Below are 18,713 nucleotides of genomic sequence, written 5' to 3' on the forward strand. Positions count from 1 at the left end.
AGGCCAGGTTGTTTGTGGGAATTACACACTTCCAGGGTGTCCCCAGGACTGCTTTGCTGAAGGCAAAAGGAAACTCTGAATCAGTTGGATAAGTCTTTGATTACATTTATAGTAGCAGCTTAACTCTCCCCAGTCATTAGCGTGTTACTTGTACTTGTAATGGAGTTATAAAGAACTGTTTAGTCATTGTCCCTGCCTCTTCATCTGCATCTTATTTTCCCTCTGCAGCATAATGACCAGCCGTTACAGATGTTGCAAGGCAGCCGAGCATCTTTCCCTCTGGCATTTGGCTCTGTTAATAATGCAAGCTTAAAAGAGCAGGGCGCAACACACACTGTGTAACGTACTTGGCGTTCACTATGCAGACAGTCCTACCTGAAATGAATGACAATTGATTATGACCGTACAGTAATTATTTCTCCATTTAAATAATAGGTTTTGGACTCCACTTTGAATACAGGCAGTAGATCATTTGTCAGTTTATCACATTTAGAACTCTAATTTTAAGATTTCTTCATTTCTATCCAAAGATTTTTTCCAAAGAAAAAAAAACTAATATCTATGAATGCCTTTAATTTTGTTTGAAATGGCTCTTGTAGTGTCTTAGTCAGGGCCCACTGAGGTAGAGTATATTCTATTTTCATCTGCCTCATTACGTTTCTTCACTTTAATTAATGGCAGGATGTGCCCACGGAGGAACTGTCCTGTCTGTTCGTCAAAGCCCATTATACTTGTGAGGTCAGGTAGGCTGCTGGCTACAAATAGGCATTTGGGTAATAGAGTGTATATTGTCATGTGAACGGCAACATGAGACAGCGACATTCATAAAGCATGTTTATGGAAAGCACCTCACGCTGATCGACGGATTCTGCACATCAGTCATACAGAGAGCAAAGGAGATTTCATCTGCCTGCGTTTCACAAAAGTAGTGAAACTGTGAAGTGCTGCTTCTGGAAAAGGGAGATCAAGTAGAAATGTTTGATTACAGCTGCATTTTGTCTGTTTATTCATATTTAGCCAGAAACTGAGGAGTATTGATCTCACTCGTTCCCTCACTGTCCCGGACCCAGCAGTGGGAGCTGTGTGCTACCTTGGTAATATTTGGAGAAATGTACACCTGTCAGGGATTATGAATCAGTTTAGTTGGACCCGTCTCACCGTTAACCTTTATCCAAGCCTTTATCAATGGAAAACTCTGATTAGTAATTGGTATTCTACCACTTCGAATATTGTAGCCTAATCTTTATCTGCATCTGTGCATAAATACTGGGTTTCTGACTGATTATAATGTCAACGTTATAAATGAGGCTTCAAACTATTTGGTACAGCCCAAATTATTTGTTTTCCAAAATTAATAACTGAAAATAATGAGCCCCCATTGAGCATTAATATTGCTCAGCCCACAGTCGCAGTGGATGCAAACACATTTTAGCATTAGTCTGTGTTAAGCACATCAACTATATTGACATGTTCACAGCTGCAGAAAATTGAGTGAGGTGTGGGGGGGGGGGGGGTGCCTGTGCCTGTGCCTGTGCCTGTGCAGACAGGATGCAGGTAATGTCTGAGTACTCAGGAGATGGGATGGGGGGTCTCCCACTCTGAGGCCAGGGCGCCAGGGAAATGGACTTCTAATGACTTATCCAAAGGTGTTCAATGACAGTTAACCTTTCCGGCTAATGATTAAGGTGACTCTTAATATGTATCACACATCGGCCCCGGATAGAATTTTGTCAGCCATGGAGATAAATGTGGGACATGAATATTGTATAGCTTTAAATACCCAAGATCCCACAGCCTTGCCGTCTCTTCAGTAACGGTTATTCCTGTTAGAGGGCAGTTAGACAGGCGATGAGTGAAACCCAAGCCGTGTTTCTACGCCAATGAAATCTGAACCTACATAAAGTAAGAATCTCCAAGATGAAGTGCGGGGAATTCCTGATTCCCACAGTTAGAATAAGGGTTTACCTTGGGTTACGACAAAAAGAAGGGTGGGGGGTGTTTCTTGGAGCTGGCTGTGCAGCAGATGTCTGCGCACCTGCCAGTGTCAGTTGCATGAGCGTTTCATCTTCATGCAACTTTATTGCCCGCTCATGAAACCTTGATGCAATCCACTTACAGTAAGTAGCATAAAACGGACCTTGTTTCACCTTGCCATTTTTATCACAGTGTCTTCGTATACTGAATTTGGCAATCATTTGTTGCAGTTTGTAAATCGATCAGTATTTGTGTGGTTTTGCTCACATTATCTTAAGTTGTAACTATGATTCAGTAACCATAAGAACCTGGAGGGCTAAATAAAGAAAGGTTATCCAATGATAAGGCTATTTCTCTCTGTGGTTCATACATTGTTGTATTGCTGGTTCCGCTGAGAATTAAGTTAAATAGCAGATGGGCCTGTGACTTTGTAAGTAGCAATCATAATTCCCCTCTAAAAGCTTCATGCCACTTAAGTTATTAACATTTAATTCTGAAACATCGGAGTGGATTAACCCATCAGACAGCATTCTCATTAACATTTACTCGTATCATCTTTTTCTCGCGCCCCTTATGTACCTCACTCTGCAGAAGAGAAAGACTGAAACTGTGCTTCACCTCGGTTCTGTTTTTATGGAACTTTTGAAGTACTTTTCGGTCTACCAAGTTATTAATCCATATTTGGCAATTGTGTAAACAACGTTAAAGCAGGAAGAAGTGTCCCTCAGATAAGTAGATAGAGTCTTGACATCAAGGGTTCCCAAAATCAGACATTTCCCCCAGCTAACCCAAGTTAGTCATTTTTTAAATACATTTCAAGTATTGCTTGTAAAGTCAACCTCAAGTTTATCATATTGCTTCATACTGTTTTGCTATTTTCTTGTGTAAATTGTTGTTTGCATGGGGTGTGAATATGACTATCTGGGTGATACCTACGACTACAGTAGGGAAAAATAACAGTTGTCTAATGTGACCTTCAGACCATGGAATTACTAATAAAAGAATATAAATACTTGTTTATAAAGGTGGTGAAAAAAAAGCGTGTTTCATCAGAATGACAACATCCAAACTCTTTGGTCTTGTTTTTCCAGAGTGTTCCTGCGAGCCATTAATCAGTATGCAGCAGTGTTGAACAAGAAATTTCTGGATCAAACCAACTTTGAACTACAGGTAAGAGCTGAACCAGTAACATCATGTTTATTCTTTTGTAAAACACCTTGATGGCAGTCCTCCCAGCCACCTGAAGAAGGATGTTCTTTTAGTAATTTAAATGGCATTTTTTTGTCATCACTTTACTGAGGTTTTTTCAGATGCAGCATTGTTGGAACATCTGAATAGAGAGCAGTAGACATAAAACTTTTGGAGTGGGAACATCAATTACTCTGTAATGGTCGGCAATTTGATGTTCAGTTCAGAATATTTTAACCTGCTGCTCCTAGATTAGAACACGTTTTTCTGCTTGCTTTTTAAACGTCTGACATATGAAAGCAAATTAATGTTGTCAACTACAAAATTGCAGTTAAAACCTGAATATATGGATAGTTTTACCAGTGTTTTAGTGTGACTTATAGCACTTGGATTTATTATTAAAGTGTTTGGGTTTTTCTCCACCTTAAAGCCCGTTGGTGCATATAATATAGCTTGATATAATCACATACAGTGGGGCAAAAAAGTATTTAGTCAGCCACCAATTGTGCAAGTTCTCCCATTTAAAAAGATGAGAGATGCCTGTAATTTTCATCATAGGTACACTTCAACTATGAGAGACAGAATGGGGGAAACAATCCAGGAAATCACATTGTAGGATTTTTAAAGAACTAATTGGTAAATTCCTCGGTAAAATAAGTATTTGGTCACCTACAAACAAGCAAGATTTCTGGCTCTCACAGACCTGTAACTTCTTCTTTAAGAGGCTCCTCTGTCCTCCACTCGTTACCTGTATTAATGGCACCTTTTTGAGCTCGTTATCAGTATAAAAGACACCTGTCCACAACCTCAAACAGTCATACTCCAAACTCCACTATGGCCAAGACCAAAGAGCTGTCAAAGGAGACCAGAGACAAAATTGTAGACCTGCACCAGGCTGGGAAAACTGAATCTGCAATAGGTAAGCAGCTTGGTGTGAAGAAATCAACTGTGGGAGCAATTATTGACCAAATACTTATTTTCCACAATAATTTGAAAATAAATTCTTTAAAAATCCTACAATGTGATTTTCTGGATTTTTTTTTCTCATTTTGTCTCTCATAGTCGAGGTATACCTATGATAAAAATTACAGGCCTCTCTCATCTTTTTAAATGAGAGAACTTGCACAATTGGTGGCTGACTAAATACTTTTTTTGCCCCACTGTAGTTTTGTACCTGAAACATTTAGTATTTTGGCTTATGGGTATTCTCATAAATATAAACGTTTGAAAAAATATATAAAAAGCTTCCCAACACAAAAGTCCCCCCAATACATCTAAACCTTCTGATTTAATGGAACGAAATAGCCCTCCAGCTCACATATCGACTTTGGGAATGAATCATATTGCTGTAAAACTGCTTTTTGACTTTGTTTTTAAATGTTTCTTATTCACCTCACTTTCTGTCTGTCTTTTTGTGGGTCAGCTGTGGAACAATTACTTTCACCTGGCTGTAGCCTTCCTCACCCAGGAGTCATTGCAGCTGGAGAACTTCTCGAGTGACAAAAGAGCCAAGATCTTCCAGAAGTGAGTACGAGCTCTTGCTCAATCCACAGGGTCTCCTCATCCCACACTGACACGGCCCAAGCTCTCTACGCAGCATGAACAGGCTTTATGTAATTCATCACACAAAGGCTCAGGGGAAATTTGTTGCACCGTGGCTCCAGTGGAGGCTGCTCCAGTTGTTTGCCCTTCTGAACAAAGCCTCGTCGTAACTCCAGGGGGTTATAAAGTGCACATTTTGTACTCAAATCCAACGTATAAAAGTTTGGAATCCCCTCGTGAAATAAAGGAAACAGGGCATTGCTTCTTCTTTAAAGCTACTCCTATGCACTTTTTATTTGTTTTCCCAACAGATTAATGGGAGAACACTAAATATCAGAGGGAACCAAGTTTTTAAATGTCGAACAAATTTGAAATCCGCAAAGTTTAAATATTTGATAGGCTTGAAAATCAGCTCCAGAGGCTATACTCTCCTCTGTTATAAACACAGAAAGTGGTTTTGTTTCCCGCTCATCCACTGTCTGTGCCTCCAAAAGCCATTCATCTGCATTAGTGTTTCTCATAGCCTGGTAATGCAGCCAAACATGTAAATGCTTTCTGGGCAAACGTGGAGCATATTGGCTCTAATCTTCATTTGGAGGAGCTTTTGTCACTAAAGCATTCATCACACTGGCCCGCAGCCTGACAGCGAGGCTCCTCGTTGGTCAGTGCTTTATTATCGGACCTGATAAACTCCCCCACAAACATCCAAACACTGCCAACAAGACATTCCCAGCCACCCCCACCCTGACTACTCCACTTGTCAGCGTTCCCTGAAAGAAACAGCTATTTCATTCTCATACACAAGAACTGCCATTCCTGGTGTAAGCACAGAAAAAGGCCTGATCTCTGCCATTGCTATTTCCAGACTGTTTATTTGACTTTCCCCAATATGTCATTTGAGTACAAACCAGGTAGCTTCCAGAGCGACCAAAAATATTTCTATACAGGGTTTCTCTTCCTACCTCTACCCGCCTGCTCTGTGTGTCTTTCTCCCTCCTCCTACAGCTCACCTTCTCCCTTTTACCTCTCTCTCTCTGCACCCTGTTTCTCTGTGTGCTGACGCATGAACTGTCAGTCTTGCCTGCAATACCAATTATTGTGCCATTCTTGGGAGCAGAGAACAGAGGGGTGAAATCAGAGTTGTGTCGAGCATGGCTCTTTAGCATCAGCTTTTTCTCACACATGTTTTCCAGTGCCGTTTGTGACGTTCTGGTGATCCTCGCTTCCTTCTCAGGTTAAGATCCGGGTACTAACAGCAAGCTTACATGTGTTTACAGACATGAACTGCAAGGCCTGAAAAGAAAGCTAAACGTATAGCTGTTGGGGATGCTTTGAGACCAAAAACACAAAAGCTGGATAAAAAATAAAATGGAGATTTAAGGTTTTATTGAATCTTGAGTTATATCCAGATATTTACTCTGGATTTTGTATAACCTTGGCATTCTAAATACTGAGATTTAAACTATAAGCTTAATTTTGAATGTTGCTGTCCAATCAAAATTTCTGCACGGGAAAAAGTTCAAATGAAAATAGGCAGTATTGCATAACTGGGTCGTGTAAGGGAATGAGAATAATTGGCCCATTTGCCTGACCTTAAAGCACCTGGCCTGAAGTCTTTTTCTCTGTTTCCCGATGTCAGCATGTGTTCAACTTTGATGAACACAAAGGATTCTTGACTCGTGTAGGAGTGCTCTGGCCAGAGCCTGACATACACATAGAGAGAGCTTTCTTGCCTTATCTGCTCCCATGCCTGTATTCTGTTCCCATCATCTCATTACCCCATGTCCATTTCCTCCTTTCTCCTCAAAGTCTTGTTCTTTTGCTCACCAGTGGTAGTGGAGAGCCCCAGATCCACTCCCTGCTCACCGCTGACCCTCCATCTATTCTCACTCTGTTATTCCTAGCCAACCTCTTTGAGAGCTATCCGACCCGTAGCTGACAGGGATGTGTTGTAAGTCCTGACAGCCGACAGTCATTGCTGCCTGTCCCACTGACAGTGTGACAGAACAGCTTCCTGCATCTGCTTCAGCTCAGAGGAGGACATAATGCCTCTTCCTGAGCAAGCATCTGTGCGCCTATATCTATAAACACAAATGCAAGCTAGGGGAACAACCCTATATACAGATATGTGCTGGAATGAATATTAAGACACAGATGAGTGTGGATGAGAGGCAAAAGTGGTGAAAGATGATGACATAATGCATGGAGCGTTAAAGTCATTTATAGAGGTGGGCAAATCATTTTATACTCTTATCATCATGCCAATACTCTGCGCAGAGATCAATCCTTTGGCAACACTCCTCCCTCTGACAACCAAATGTGCTAAAGTGTTTTGACCCGGCCAAGCTACAAAGAGTTGACGCAGCTTCTTCGTTAAAGATTCGTTCAGTCCTTCCCGTCAAAATACATTAAGTTGTCTTTGTACGATATTGGCAATATAATCAATTTGGTTTCAGAATTCTGGTGGGGCCGCAGGGTGCAAGGGAGTGTCACGCTGTGTGAAAGAGGCTTTGAATGTATATTAATTAGAGAGCAGGAGAGTTATCCAGCTTCAAACGCTCATCTTTTTACTTCTCTACAATGTCATGCCAAGGTGTCATGCCATCAGTGTGCACGAAGGAGGAGACAGGGGGGCCATCATGGCTCCATCAGTCTCTCAGTGTGATGGTCTGATGTGAGACAGGGCTGATTGTTGGTATGGGCCAAAAGTGCAGTCGCCTGCAGCGCCACCAGCTGGAGAGGATGTGAGACTGGAGGAAAGAGTTGTTGATGACACATTTAACTTTTAATGCCGCTCAAAGTCGTGCCAGAGAGTTGATTACATGTGTTGCTGCTGCATTGGGATACAAGTTTTTACGGTTGTATGGATGCCCTTAAGTTCTTGAAAATATCCATGAGTGGTGTTTGCTGCTGTGTTTATAGCTTACCCAAGTTACCAGGGTAACCATCATTTATTTTTATAACAGCTTTTTAAACCAATCAAAGTGCCTTACAAGCAATTGACAGAAATGATGTTGCTTAATGTTGGGGAATCTTAATATAATAGAAATAAGTATAAATGAACTGTTAAATACTGATAAGAATAAGCAAAATAATGTGAAAATAAATAATAAAGATGACAATAGAATAAGAGGTAGTTCAAGTCTATCTAATACAAGGTTGTAAGGTTGTTTTGACCATATATAAAAAATGATTTCCACATTATCCAGTGATCTGTAATAGTATGCTGGGTACTGTTTGAGATTTTCAGCTTAGTGGATGTTTACACCGATTAAAGGACAGTGGGTACCAAGGCACGGCAGTCGGGATACATCCCATAGACTTTGCTTGCATCTTGTATTTAAAAATGTTGATCAGCGAAGCACCAGCATCTCTTGGTTGGGTGTAAAGACTGACAGTTTGGCACTGTTTCAGAAATATAATCACTATAGGCCTTTCAGTGCAGTAATCCCCATAGGGAGCAAGCGGTGAAAATACATTTGATTACAGCATGCATTGGTGCGGCAAAAGCTTTCTATTCGTGGACACTAGAAATAGGGGTAAAACAGTCAGAAATGTCTCTCTCAGGACTGTTATCTCCATTGTGTCATCCAGTTTCTCGATTTTAAAACAATTTCAGGCTTGAACCTACTCACTTTTCTTATCCATTGTCAAATCGCTTTTCAAAGAGATAAATCCATTACTTTGGTTGATCCTTTTTCGCAGAACTGCTCTCACTTTCTGCCTCCTTGCTTACTTTTTCCACTCCTGTTAGTCTCTCCATCATCCACTGTCTGTCTTTCCCTCCCTGTCCTTTCCACTCCACTGTTTGTCCTCTCCGTGACCCAGGCCTGTATGGCAGGCAGGGAGACGGGCCCCAAGCTGCCGTGAAGATTGGTTCATGACCTAGACATGGCAGAGCTGATCAGCTTATAAGCCCTCATTCACAAACGCTAGACAAAAAGTCAAAGCCTGAGCCATCCAGCTTCTGTCGCAAATCTTTGTTTTATGTAAGGGCTGTTGAAGCTCAGAGTCAACCTCGAAAAAACTAGTACCGACAAAGACCTTGTGATCAAACATTTTGCATTGTGTCCTATGTCAAATACACAAAGCAGAAGACAGCTGACAGCCTGCTGAATGCTTTGTGTGTTGCAAACTTTCACAAGTAGAAATAACTCATTAATGTACATTTATAATCCAAAGAATATCAAAGACAAAACAAACTTACTAACCATGGTCACGGCATTGTGTGAATTGTCATTTAGGCATAGATGAATAGAAACTGAAGAAACTGCTCTCCACCATTTATGAATCTCAGGAACAGAAAACCCCACATTATTGTAATACAGTATATTGGCTTTAGCTTGGTCCATCCATCCACGCAAAGCAGCACTCAGAGGGGCTTTGAAATGCAAGAAGAATCGAACATAAGTCTGGCTTTAATAAATAGCAACTGCCACTTGGTCTTAGTTTTGTGCTTCATCTCACATCTTCACACTGCATCCACTGTGTTGTAGATGGACACTGGAAGCTTTAAAGAGAGGCCTGGTTCTCTCACTTAATCTTCAGATAATAATACATTGACTTTGGTTGGAGCAGCTGCGGCACAGCTGAAACATGTAACATGCATGACTCGTAAATACAATACGTTACATTGCATTTTCATTTGTTAGCCACACCTAATTTGTGTTTGTATTGCATTCCCCTGAGACTTCCTTTTATCTTCTATGCCATGATTTTACTTTTGTGTAACAAATTCATCTGTTTGTATTTCAGGTACCAGGACATGAGAAGACAAATTGGCTTTGAAATCAGGGACATGTGGTACAATCTCGGTAATTTGACCAATTTGCCTTCACAATTGTTCAGTTTCACTTTTCTCCAGTGAAAATGATTGTTTTTTTAATGATGAAGGACCAATCAAACTAACTCTGCAATAGAACACCAGCAACACACACACGTTAAAGTTTTTTCTGCCAAGCTAGTACTCTAGCAATTGTTACGAGTCCACAGCAGCTAAATATAGCAAAACATGTGTTAATTAGATTTGTGTTTTGTGATCAAAGAGATTAAGCTGTCAATTCCCAATGGAATGAAATTTGGACATGTGATTGTGGTGTTAGATCAGGCACCTGTGCCTCCCTTACAGTTTTACACCATCTGACCCTTTAATTAGATCTCTCCACCAGATTGGATTAATTCATTCACTGCAATTAATTAGCCTTTTGCTATTTTTTTACCTGAGGCGTTAGGTTTAAAGTTATATACCACGTGATGTTCATGGATAATTCGGATGAGAGACTTGATAAGCATGTGGAGCCAGAAATTTGTATTTGTTGTCATCAATTAATTTTAAATCTGTTCATGCCCAACTTTTTAGGATCAGCAAGTTTAACACTAAAGTTGGGTAGTACGATGCATTTAAATGCAAATATCCCTTTTATTCTCTTAAAGGGCCACATAAGATAAAATTCATTCCCGAGATGGTGGGTCCAATCCTTGAAATGACACTGGTTCCTGAGATCGAGCTGCGAAAGGCCACCATCCCCATCTTCTTCGACATGATGCAGTGCGAGTTCCACTTCACATGCAGCTTCCAGCGGGTGCGTCCTCTCAAACATGACAAATAAAACACTGTAACAAAATCACTTTATGAAAACTGGCGGATGGTTCTGTTGCAATTTGAGCAGGAGTTAACACTTAAACAGAAACAAGTTCAGCAGCCACAAGCCTTTTTGTAATTCTGTACATCTCATTTTGTTGTGCTCCGATTATCAACAGCCACGGTAAGTAAAACTTAATGTTATGTTCCCATTCCCGGGCAAAATTAAGCCTTTCTGCATGAAGGAAATCCATTTTCGCTACAGCAGTTTAGCTATAAGATGTCTCAGGCAGTTTCAGCTTTGTGATGTTTATGTGGGCAGCCAAAGTATGTGGAGCTTATTGTACTTGTATTAAACTGTAAAGCAGCACAAAGGCTTCCTGAGGTTGGCAAATGTGTAGTCATGTCTTAGACAATGGTAGTTAAACTGCCATCCCTCTCTGAAGGGAGAGGAGCGCTGATTATTAAATCTGTATGTCACTCAGGATCTGACTCATTGGAGGTGAATGCCACTTTTCAGCCTTTCCCTTGGCTAAAATGTGATCAATTTCACATTGGCCTGACCCCCTTTTGTGCTGTAAGCCGGTAATATTTCCTTTACCGCTCTCTCTCCTTTTGTGTTTGTTGTAAATCCTGGGCTTAACAGAGGGCAGCGTTGGTTTCTTCTCTTACTTGGCAGCACTTTCGTCTCCTATTTTTTATTTGTGCCTGGCCAACATACAAATAAAGAAGTCAGTGAAAAGTGGTTTGTTTCAGCACAATAAAACCTGATTGTATGCAGCTGATACATACAAATATCAGAGAAATAAGGTCCATGCATCACTGTCAGAAGCCCCCGTAACAACAGAGAAAAGTAAAGGGGATGTGTCTAAGGATGCAGCTTTGTTCTGTGTTCTAACCAAATTTATACAGATAATAATGAGATTAAAGAACAGAAAACACAAGCTCAAGCAAGCAGCTGTGCTGCAGGAGAAGGGCGATTAAAGTGGAAGCACAGACCCCCTCAGCAAAGCCTCGATGCAGCCAGAGAGCCAGAGTGAGACGGAGAGATGGCGTTAATGAATTGAAAAATTAGCTACACTGATTATTTACGCCTGCTTTGTCTAATTGCAGTTTGAGAACGAGATCATCACCAAGCTGGATCACGAGGTGGAGGGGGGCCGCGGAGACGAGCAGTACAAAGTTCTCTTTCAGAAAATGTAAGTGCTGATTAATGGGCAGGATTACGCCCGAGCCTCTCGCAAGTTAGGTAATGCTAATTGCAACACGGCACGCCTCGAAATAATAACAGAGCGCTGATGATCACACGACGATCACGGCTTGCCACTGTGGTATTTGCTTTGAGCACTGTTGGATGTTAACTCTGCCTTAATGGGCACAAAGTAACAGATTGCTTCATTCAAATCTTTAGGTCTAATTCATGCTTTCACATGTGTTTCTCTCTCTGCCCCTCACAGTTTACTGGAGCACTGCAGGAAGCACAAGTACCTTGCCAAGACGGGCGAGAACTTCGTCACCTTGGTGGTGCGTCTGCTGGAGAGGCTGCTGGACTACAGGACCATCATGCACGACGAGAACAAAGAAAACCGCATGAGCTGCACTGTCAATGTGCTCGTAAGGCATCTTCTTTTTCTCAGTTTCTCATTACCAACAATCCCCGATAATGATGACAAATGGAATCCCCTGCGAGAATGACATGTGGAATGTATACATTTAACAGAACCTGTAATATAAACATCTAGGTAGTGTTCATAAGCATTTTCTGTGGCTATTTTGTAGCAACACAGAAGAAACAATAACAACCGCATGTCACAGTTCATTTTAAGATGTTATCACAGAGCGCTTCACCTGCAAATCCTCTCCTCCGAGAAGTGACATTTTCTTTCGAAGCACTGAAATGTCACATGAGTACTGGCATTGAAAAAACTAAAGGGTTATATTTAGCATGTATCTGAGTCATGTTCTCTCCGTGCTGTGGCAGGGTTGTGTCAAATGAATTTTTTTATGTTATAGCCGGGGGATCCTGATGTCAGCCACTGTACTTGTCTTTAGTAAATACTTCACGTCTTCCTGCTGCAAGCAAGGACCATATTATTTGTATCCATATTCTAGGAGAATTCAGTTGTCAGCCTGCCAAGATAATGTCCTTTTTAAAAATTATTTTAAATGTTCTACAGTGCAGTGATTTCTAGAGTCATGCAATGTAAGCATGATACACTGAACCCTTTGTATGATGACACTGCTTTAACTGGAAGTCTATGAACCCTTTTGATTCATTTCAATGGTCTGTCTCTTTTCATCCTGTAGAACTTTTACAAGGAGATAGACAGAGAAGAGATGTACATCAGGTAAGTCAAATTAGGCCTTATTTTTGTTTTGCATGTATTAATCTTGAAGCCATTAATCCTTTCCAGACATTTTACACACACCACCACCCAAATATCTCTTCATGTTCACCCCTAGCTGTCCACAGAAATCCATAATAAATGATTGGATTTAAAGAAAATACATTTCCATTTCCACAATCTCACGAGTTAGAGTTTCCAACCTGTCTGTCAAGCTTTATTTCAGGTAAAACTGGCTGTCAAGACGCATCAGTCTAGCAGAATTAACTTTCTGTCTGTTGTTAGAGTTTGAAAGAACCATCCAGACATGACCTATAAATCATTTATTTTTCCTTCCAGGTACCTATATAAGCTTTGTGACCTCCACAAAGAGTGCGACAACTACACTGAGGCTGCCTACACTCTGCTGCTACACGCCAAACTGCTCAAGGTACACTGAAACAAATATCAACAGCAAGCAAATACAGAACCACTTTCAAACAGAATGTTCTTCAAACAGAACCCAAACACACTGCTAAGCTATTGTCAGGCCGTTGGCATTTAACCTCAGGCATTAAACAAGTGTGTATCTGTGGTTGTGGATGTGTACAGGATTTAGAGGGATAAGGGCACATCTCCTTTTAATCCCACCATGGCATGAGATGGCTGCTAAGAGGGCAGAATTGCTGAGCAGCCTCTTTTTCACCTTGCCTAGTCGATGCAAATCACACAGAGTATCTGATCTCGCCTGAAAAAAAAAGCTGAGGCATAGTTTAAAGCAGCAGCAGCCACCTGAGGTGCCTCAAGATAAAGGTGTACTTTTACTGTCCTCTTTGTCAGCAGGAAACCAAGAATCCTCGACTATAAATCACAGGGTTCAGTGAAATGCACCTCGGGTTGGATGTGGAAAAGTCGGCAGGTTTCTTCCACACCTTTAGTATTACAGATACATAAATATGTATACCCTATCATAAAGCATTTCTTCCAAGATCGCACCTTTTTGTTAATGTAGGCTTGCTCTGTGTGAAAAGTTGTTTTTATTTTTGCCAAAAATATGTCCCATTCGCACACAGGGCTGCTCACACAGAGAGCTGCAGTATCTATTCCCAGACGGGGTTCGGTATACCCTGAATTCGGAGTTGTTCCTCTCTGCCTTTTTATCCAAAAATGGTTTCACCTTACATCTCATCTGCATTTGCATAAATAGCTGGTTGCATCCACCCTTTGTACAGGTCCCGACAGGGGAGAGCGAGCTGTGACTGAATCACATTTTCCGCGCTGAGCAGTCACAGTAGCATTTGCAGGAGTTGTTTTTCTTATTATTATTTTAATCCTGCTCATCACTCTGCAGCTGTGGCGTTCCTGATCATACCTTCAGAGGGAGATTCACTATTATATTGTGGAAATTGGTTCATTTTGTTCAACTACAGTCTGGATAAATCATTTTTTCTCCAATAAGTGACTCTGTGTAATGTCTGAAGTCACTGTCCTCCCTTTGTATTCACACACAGGCATGTGTAAACAAGCTTGAATGAGGACGAATGCTAGATGTATAATGCTGCTTCTACCAGCAGTGAAGAATAAAACTGGCTCCTGTAGTAATAATTAGTCCTCCAGTAGATTTCCTGCAGCAGTGTTTAATAATGTTGGATGAATTTCCTGCACTCTGTGTATGGTCAGAAATGTATCAGCACTTTAGTTTTGTGTTTGCAGGGTCATCAGCTATCCATGAATAAAGCAAGATAACTGCAGTTCAGCTGTAAAGGAATCAATAACCTGACCCAAAGCCCCCCATCATCCCTCCTCATGCCACAGTAACGTAATGTGCAGAGCAATTACTTTTCTCACCCGTCTCCAGCATAGGGTATGCAAATTCCTTGGCTTTGCTATTCAAATGTAGCCCTCGTACTAAAACTTGGATCTGATTTCATAGAGATCTTATCTCTTCAGGTTACTCACAACACCGCAGAATCCCAATTAAAACTGGCTGGTAATGAATTGGCCCCGGCAGTACGCACAGGATTTTGCTTCCTCGACACGGAGGCCAATCAGATTGTCCATCTCCCCGTAAGCCATGCTGCTCTAGCTTGTCAGAAACCTCATTATTCTCTATGCTGGGTGGAAGAAATGCATGATGGAGTACACGGTCAGCACAAAAAGCAAGCTCCCGCAGTCTTGTTGTTTCTCTTTTTGCACCAGTCTTCCTTGTTTTATAGTTTTTACAAAATCAAGAACAATTCTTATGAATAAGATTACGTTGCTGTGTGATATGACTCGTTTATATCAGATTTTTATTAACACAAGCAGAGCTTCCCTCTGATCCCATAGCTTCACATCACTGGTGGGCTAGCGTACTGGAACACTTTATTTCTTTCATTAGTTATTTATTTGTATATCTATTCGCAGTAGCACTTGCATTGGCTGATCTTCCTGGGGTCCACACAAATACAGTTAAACATAAAACCAAAAAACCCAGCTCATCCTATGTAATTAACATGTACCACGTGAAAACAAAATATGATCATCCTTTTAACCATCATTAAGCCAAAACAAACAAGTATAATTGATAACCTTGAGTAATTAAATAATACTGCACCAACCCAACTACCTGTAACTAGTTCACTTTGCTAAACATCTGTCCTGTGTCAGAGTTGTGCATGTAGAGTGAGCATGCTGATAATCAGTGTTCGAGTTATTGACATCCAAGTCAATTTGTATTGTTTAAAAAGAGTTTCCTCCATTACTTTTCCTAAAGCTGTTAACAAACTTATTGGATGACTATTTTGGGTTGTAGGAATACTTATTACTACCACAGCAAGATTTAGCCACAAAACGTGTGGTAGTGCACCGATGCTCTCTCTGAAACATTCGCTATATATTGACAAATGTTTGATTGCCCGTGTCTCAAGTTTCCATCTGGCCCTGTCCGAGTGCAGGGCAGCTTAAAAAACAATTACATATCAATCGGACCCATTTGCATCGGCTATAAATCAGCGATCGATTCCCTGTCACATGTTCCCCTTTTGCTCCGTATTGCATTGCACATGGTTGACCCCAATGCTAACTTGTCCTCTGCAGTGGTCTGACGAGCAGTGTGCAGCCCACCTGACCCAAAGAGACGGCTACCAGGCCGCCACTCAAGGACAGCTTAAGGACCAGCTCTACCAGCAGATTATCAATTACTTCGACAAGGGCAAGGTAAGAGACACGCAGTCATTCTCCCATACACACACACACTCACAAAGAAGCACTAGGGTGTTCATAATCATGATAAATCCTGTACTCTGAGGATGCTATTTTTGGTCGCTGTCATCTCTGTTAAATACCATTTCTGGCAAGAGAGGAAGAGCAGCTGAATAGAAGTTTCATATTCCTTTTCCGGGGATTGTCAATAATCCTCTTCTTTTAGCTGATGCTCTTATGGACGAAGGTGCGTATCAGACCACACATGCATTAATGTGGCTCTTTGTGTTGTCTCCTACCTTTTTCATAAAACCTTATTCCCTGCTGTTTTCGCCCGCTTCCTCTTTTTTTCTACATGCCACTTCAGTGAGCTACTTATATATCATCGCGCTATGATACCATCCCATTGGGACTGGCATAGCATACCATTTATATATACATTGGATAGAAAAAATGTTCTAATGGCGTAGGCCCTGGTTCTTAGGGAATATTATGCTTAGGTGTTTAACCTTTGACCTAGTTCATAATTTTCTCCTTCCTCTGTCTCTATTCCCATGGCATAGTTCTTTGGACTTGGGGTTGCTGTAATCTCCTTTAAGGAGGGTCAGCTTGGGGGCTTTGTTGTTGCCAGTTTATGACCGAGCACAAGCTGACCTGAGATAGTTTATTGTTTAGGGACGTCTAGAAGCCCTTTTTATCTGGAACACAGATTCCCTGGCGTACATTTTTTTCCAGTTCTCCTGTGTCTCTCTGAGTTTCGTCTCCATTTCTCCAGAAGTTTCCATCACACTGGTCTGTGCTGTTCTGCCACACTCTTCATATTTGTGTGAAATGTGTTTGAGCCTGTAAGCTAAGCCTAGAATGGGTCTACAGGACTGCAGCCAGAGCTTCTCAGAGATGATGTCCCAAGGCATGTGTCATCAGTGCTGGGGTGCAGCCGCCTCTCTCTAGCAAACTGTCTCTCAGCAGGATATTGCCAACAAATTCAGAAGAGTTGGCTAAACATGCACACACAAACACAGCAGAGAGATCAGGAAGTGTTACAGTGGCTGCAAGAATACACCAACACTCAAGGGGGGGGTGTATCAAGTGAGGACAGTTTTCTGAGAGTGTCATCGAAGTCATCCAAAACGCGGACCCAGATGGTGATGCCACCGCCACTCTCACTGATGGCAGACTGATCTGAGTAGCAGTCTGGACTCGGTCCATTCCAGTCTGGCCCAGATCAGTTCAGCCCAATCTAGTCTGTCAGAAAGCCACTTAGAAGCCTTTCAACATGTTTGAGTGGTTCATATCTATCTGTGACACCACTCCAACGCATTGGATGAGTCTCGAGGGGAAATGCCACCCCTCGTGTTCTAGATGAGAAAACAAAAGTAAGAAATATTGACATAAAAATAATCACATTTATGTATTTCCAAAGGGCTTGTTTTGAATCCTATTGCCTGGGAGAGTTATTTAAATTCACCTAGCTGAAAAGAGAATGCTAACTCTCAGCTTGAATATTGATAATTAATTAAGTTACTAACTGTCTCTGTTTGTTTATGTTCTCTGTAGATGTGGGAAGAGGCAATCATTTTGGGAAAGGAACTGGCTGAACAGTACGAGAATGAAATGTTTGACTTTGAGCAGCTCAGTGCATCTTTGGTAAGTAATGATTATTTGTTGTTTTACTAAAATAAAATGATGGCACATTGACCTGAGATTTACAAAATGGGCGGAGGGGACTGTGATGTGTTTTATTATTTACCCAGGAAAATCAATTCTAAAAAGGCAGTAACAACATGAAAGAGATGATATAAAACATGTCATACATTTTAAATTTGAACTATAAGGTTCACCTATAAGCATCATATTTGGTTTCCATGACACTGAAGCTCACCATTATCTCCCCCAACAGCGGAAGCAGGCCCAGTTCTACGAGAACATAGTGAAAGTCATCAGGCCCAAACCGGACTACTTTGCCGTTGGCTATTACGGCATGGGATTCCCTTCCTTCCTACGCGTGAGTATTCACATCGACATACCTCCCCCGCAACTCTCAGCACTCCACACATGGCTAATAGCACAGCATGGGTGAGCTACCTGTCAAAAGAGATGATCAATAGGTTTACCAGTGCTTGCTTAGTTCTCAGTCGTCAGCTTGAATCACACGTTCTCGCTCCCAAAGGGTTTTGGTTGTTTTGGCGGGATGCACTTGATAAGCGTCCCACCTGATTTAGTCCTCACTTACAGTTCATAGGAAGCAAACTGTGAATCATAAGTAGCTGTTGCATGTGTGGGCTGTATAGAAGATCAAGAATACTGTGCTGGACGGATGCCAGAGAGTGAGGGAAAAGTGTGGAAAATAAAACTGAACGTAAGCAATGTCTTGTCTCTCACAGCTCCTTAAGCCTTTCTATCTATCTATGTCCAAATGTGCGTGTTTACAGCATGAATCGCATCGCTGCAGGAGATTGCCTATAATGACCACGAAAAAAAAGCTCAATCTCTGTTTGTCTGATCAAAAGGCTGATCACAGTGCCTTTAATTCCATCACCTGAACATCCCTTTCTCCACACTGGGAGCATGGCCTGTATCACAAGTCCCCTCACCCCCCTGCGCAACAACACCATGGACCCAATACTAAGTGAAAGGAAGTGAAATGGTCACTTTGTAAATTGCTTTTGGAGGCTGCTGAATCATGCATTATAATCCCACAACATTCAGATCTGATCTTGTTTAGATAGTTGGAGCTCCTTACAAGTAGAAGCCATCCTCATTTCTAAATTGACCGCTAGTAGTTGGCCATTAATCATCATGAATACAAACACTTAAACGGAATAATCACTCTGAAGTCTTTTAAGAACCCCTACAAAGTATACTTGGCTGCTAAACCTGAACTGATGTGTGCTTCTCCTCCAAATGTCTTGGCTGGCCCT

At 41.4% G+C, this 18,713-nt stretch overlaps 1 protein-coding gene across 1 annotated transcript in view; it reads left to right on the plus strand.

Moving 5' to 3' along the window:
• The window catches only part of dock1 (dedicator of cytokinesis 1), a 157,038-nt gene that overhangs the window by 112,691 nt on the left and 25,634 nt on the right, over positions 1–18,713 (plus strand). The window contains exons 30-40 of the mRNA XM_063893165.1: positions 3,066–3,144; positions 4,586–4,686; positions 9,460–9,518; positions 10,138–10,286; positions 11,399–11,484; positions 11,743–11,899; positions 12,593–12,633; positions 12,970–13,060; positions 15,688–15,807; positions 17,350–17,439; positions 17,693–17,797. Coding sequence (XP_063749235.1) covers positions 3,066–3,144; positions 4,586–4,686; positions 9,460–9,518; positions 10,138–10,286; positions 11,399–11,484; positions 11,743–11,899; positions 12,593–12,633; positions 12,970–13,060; positions 15,688–15,807; positions 17,350–17,439; positions 17,693–17,797 — 1,078 coding nt within the window. The remainder of the gene's footprint in view (positions 1–3,065; positions 3,145–4,585; positions 4,687–9,459; positions 9,519–10,137; positions 10,287–11,398; positions 11,485–11,742; positions 11,900–12,592; positions 12,634–12,969; positions 13,061–15,687; positions 15,808–17,349; positions 17,440–17,692; positions 17,798–18,713) is intronic.

This window comes from Eleginops maclovinus, chromosome 10 (genome assembly GCF_036324505.1).
Source record: "Eleginops maclovinus isolate JMC-PN-2008 ecotype Puerto Natales chromosome 10, JC_Emac_rtc_rv5, whole genome shotgun sequence".
Taxonomy (NCBI): domain Eukaryota; kingdom Metazoa; phylum Chordata; class Actinopteri; order Perciformes; family Eleginopidae; genus Eleginops; species Eleginops maclovinus.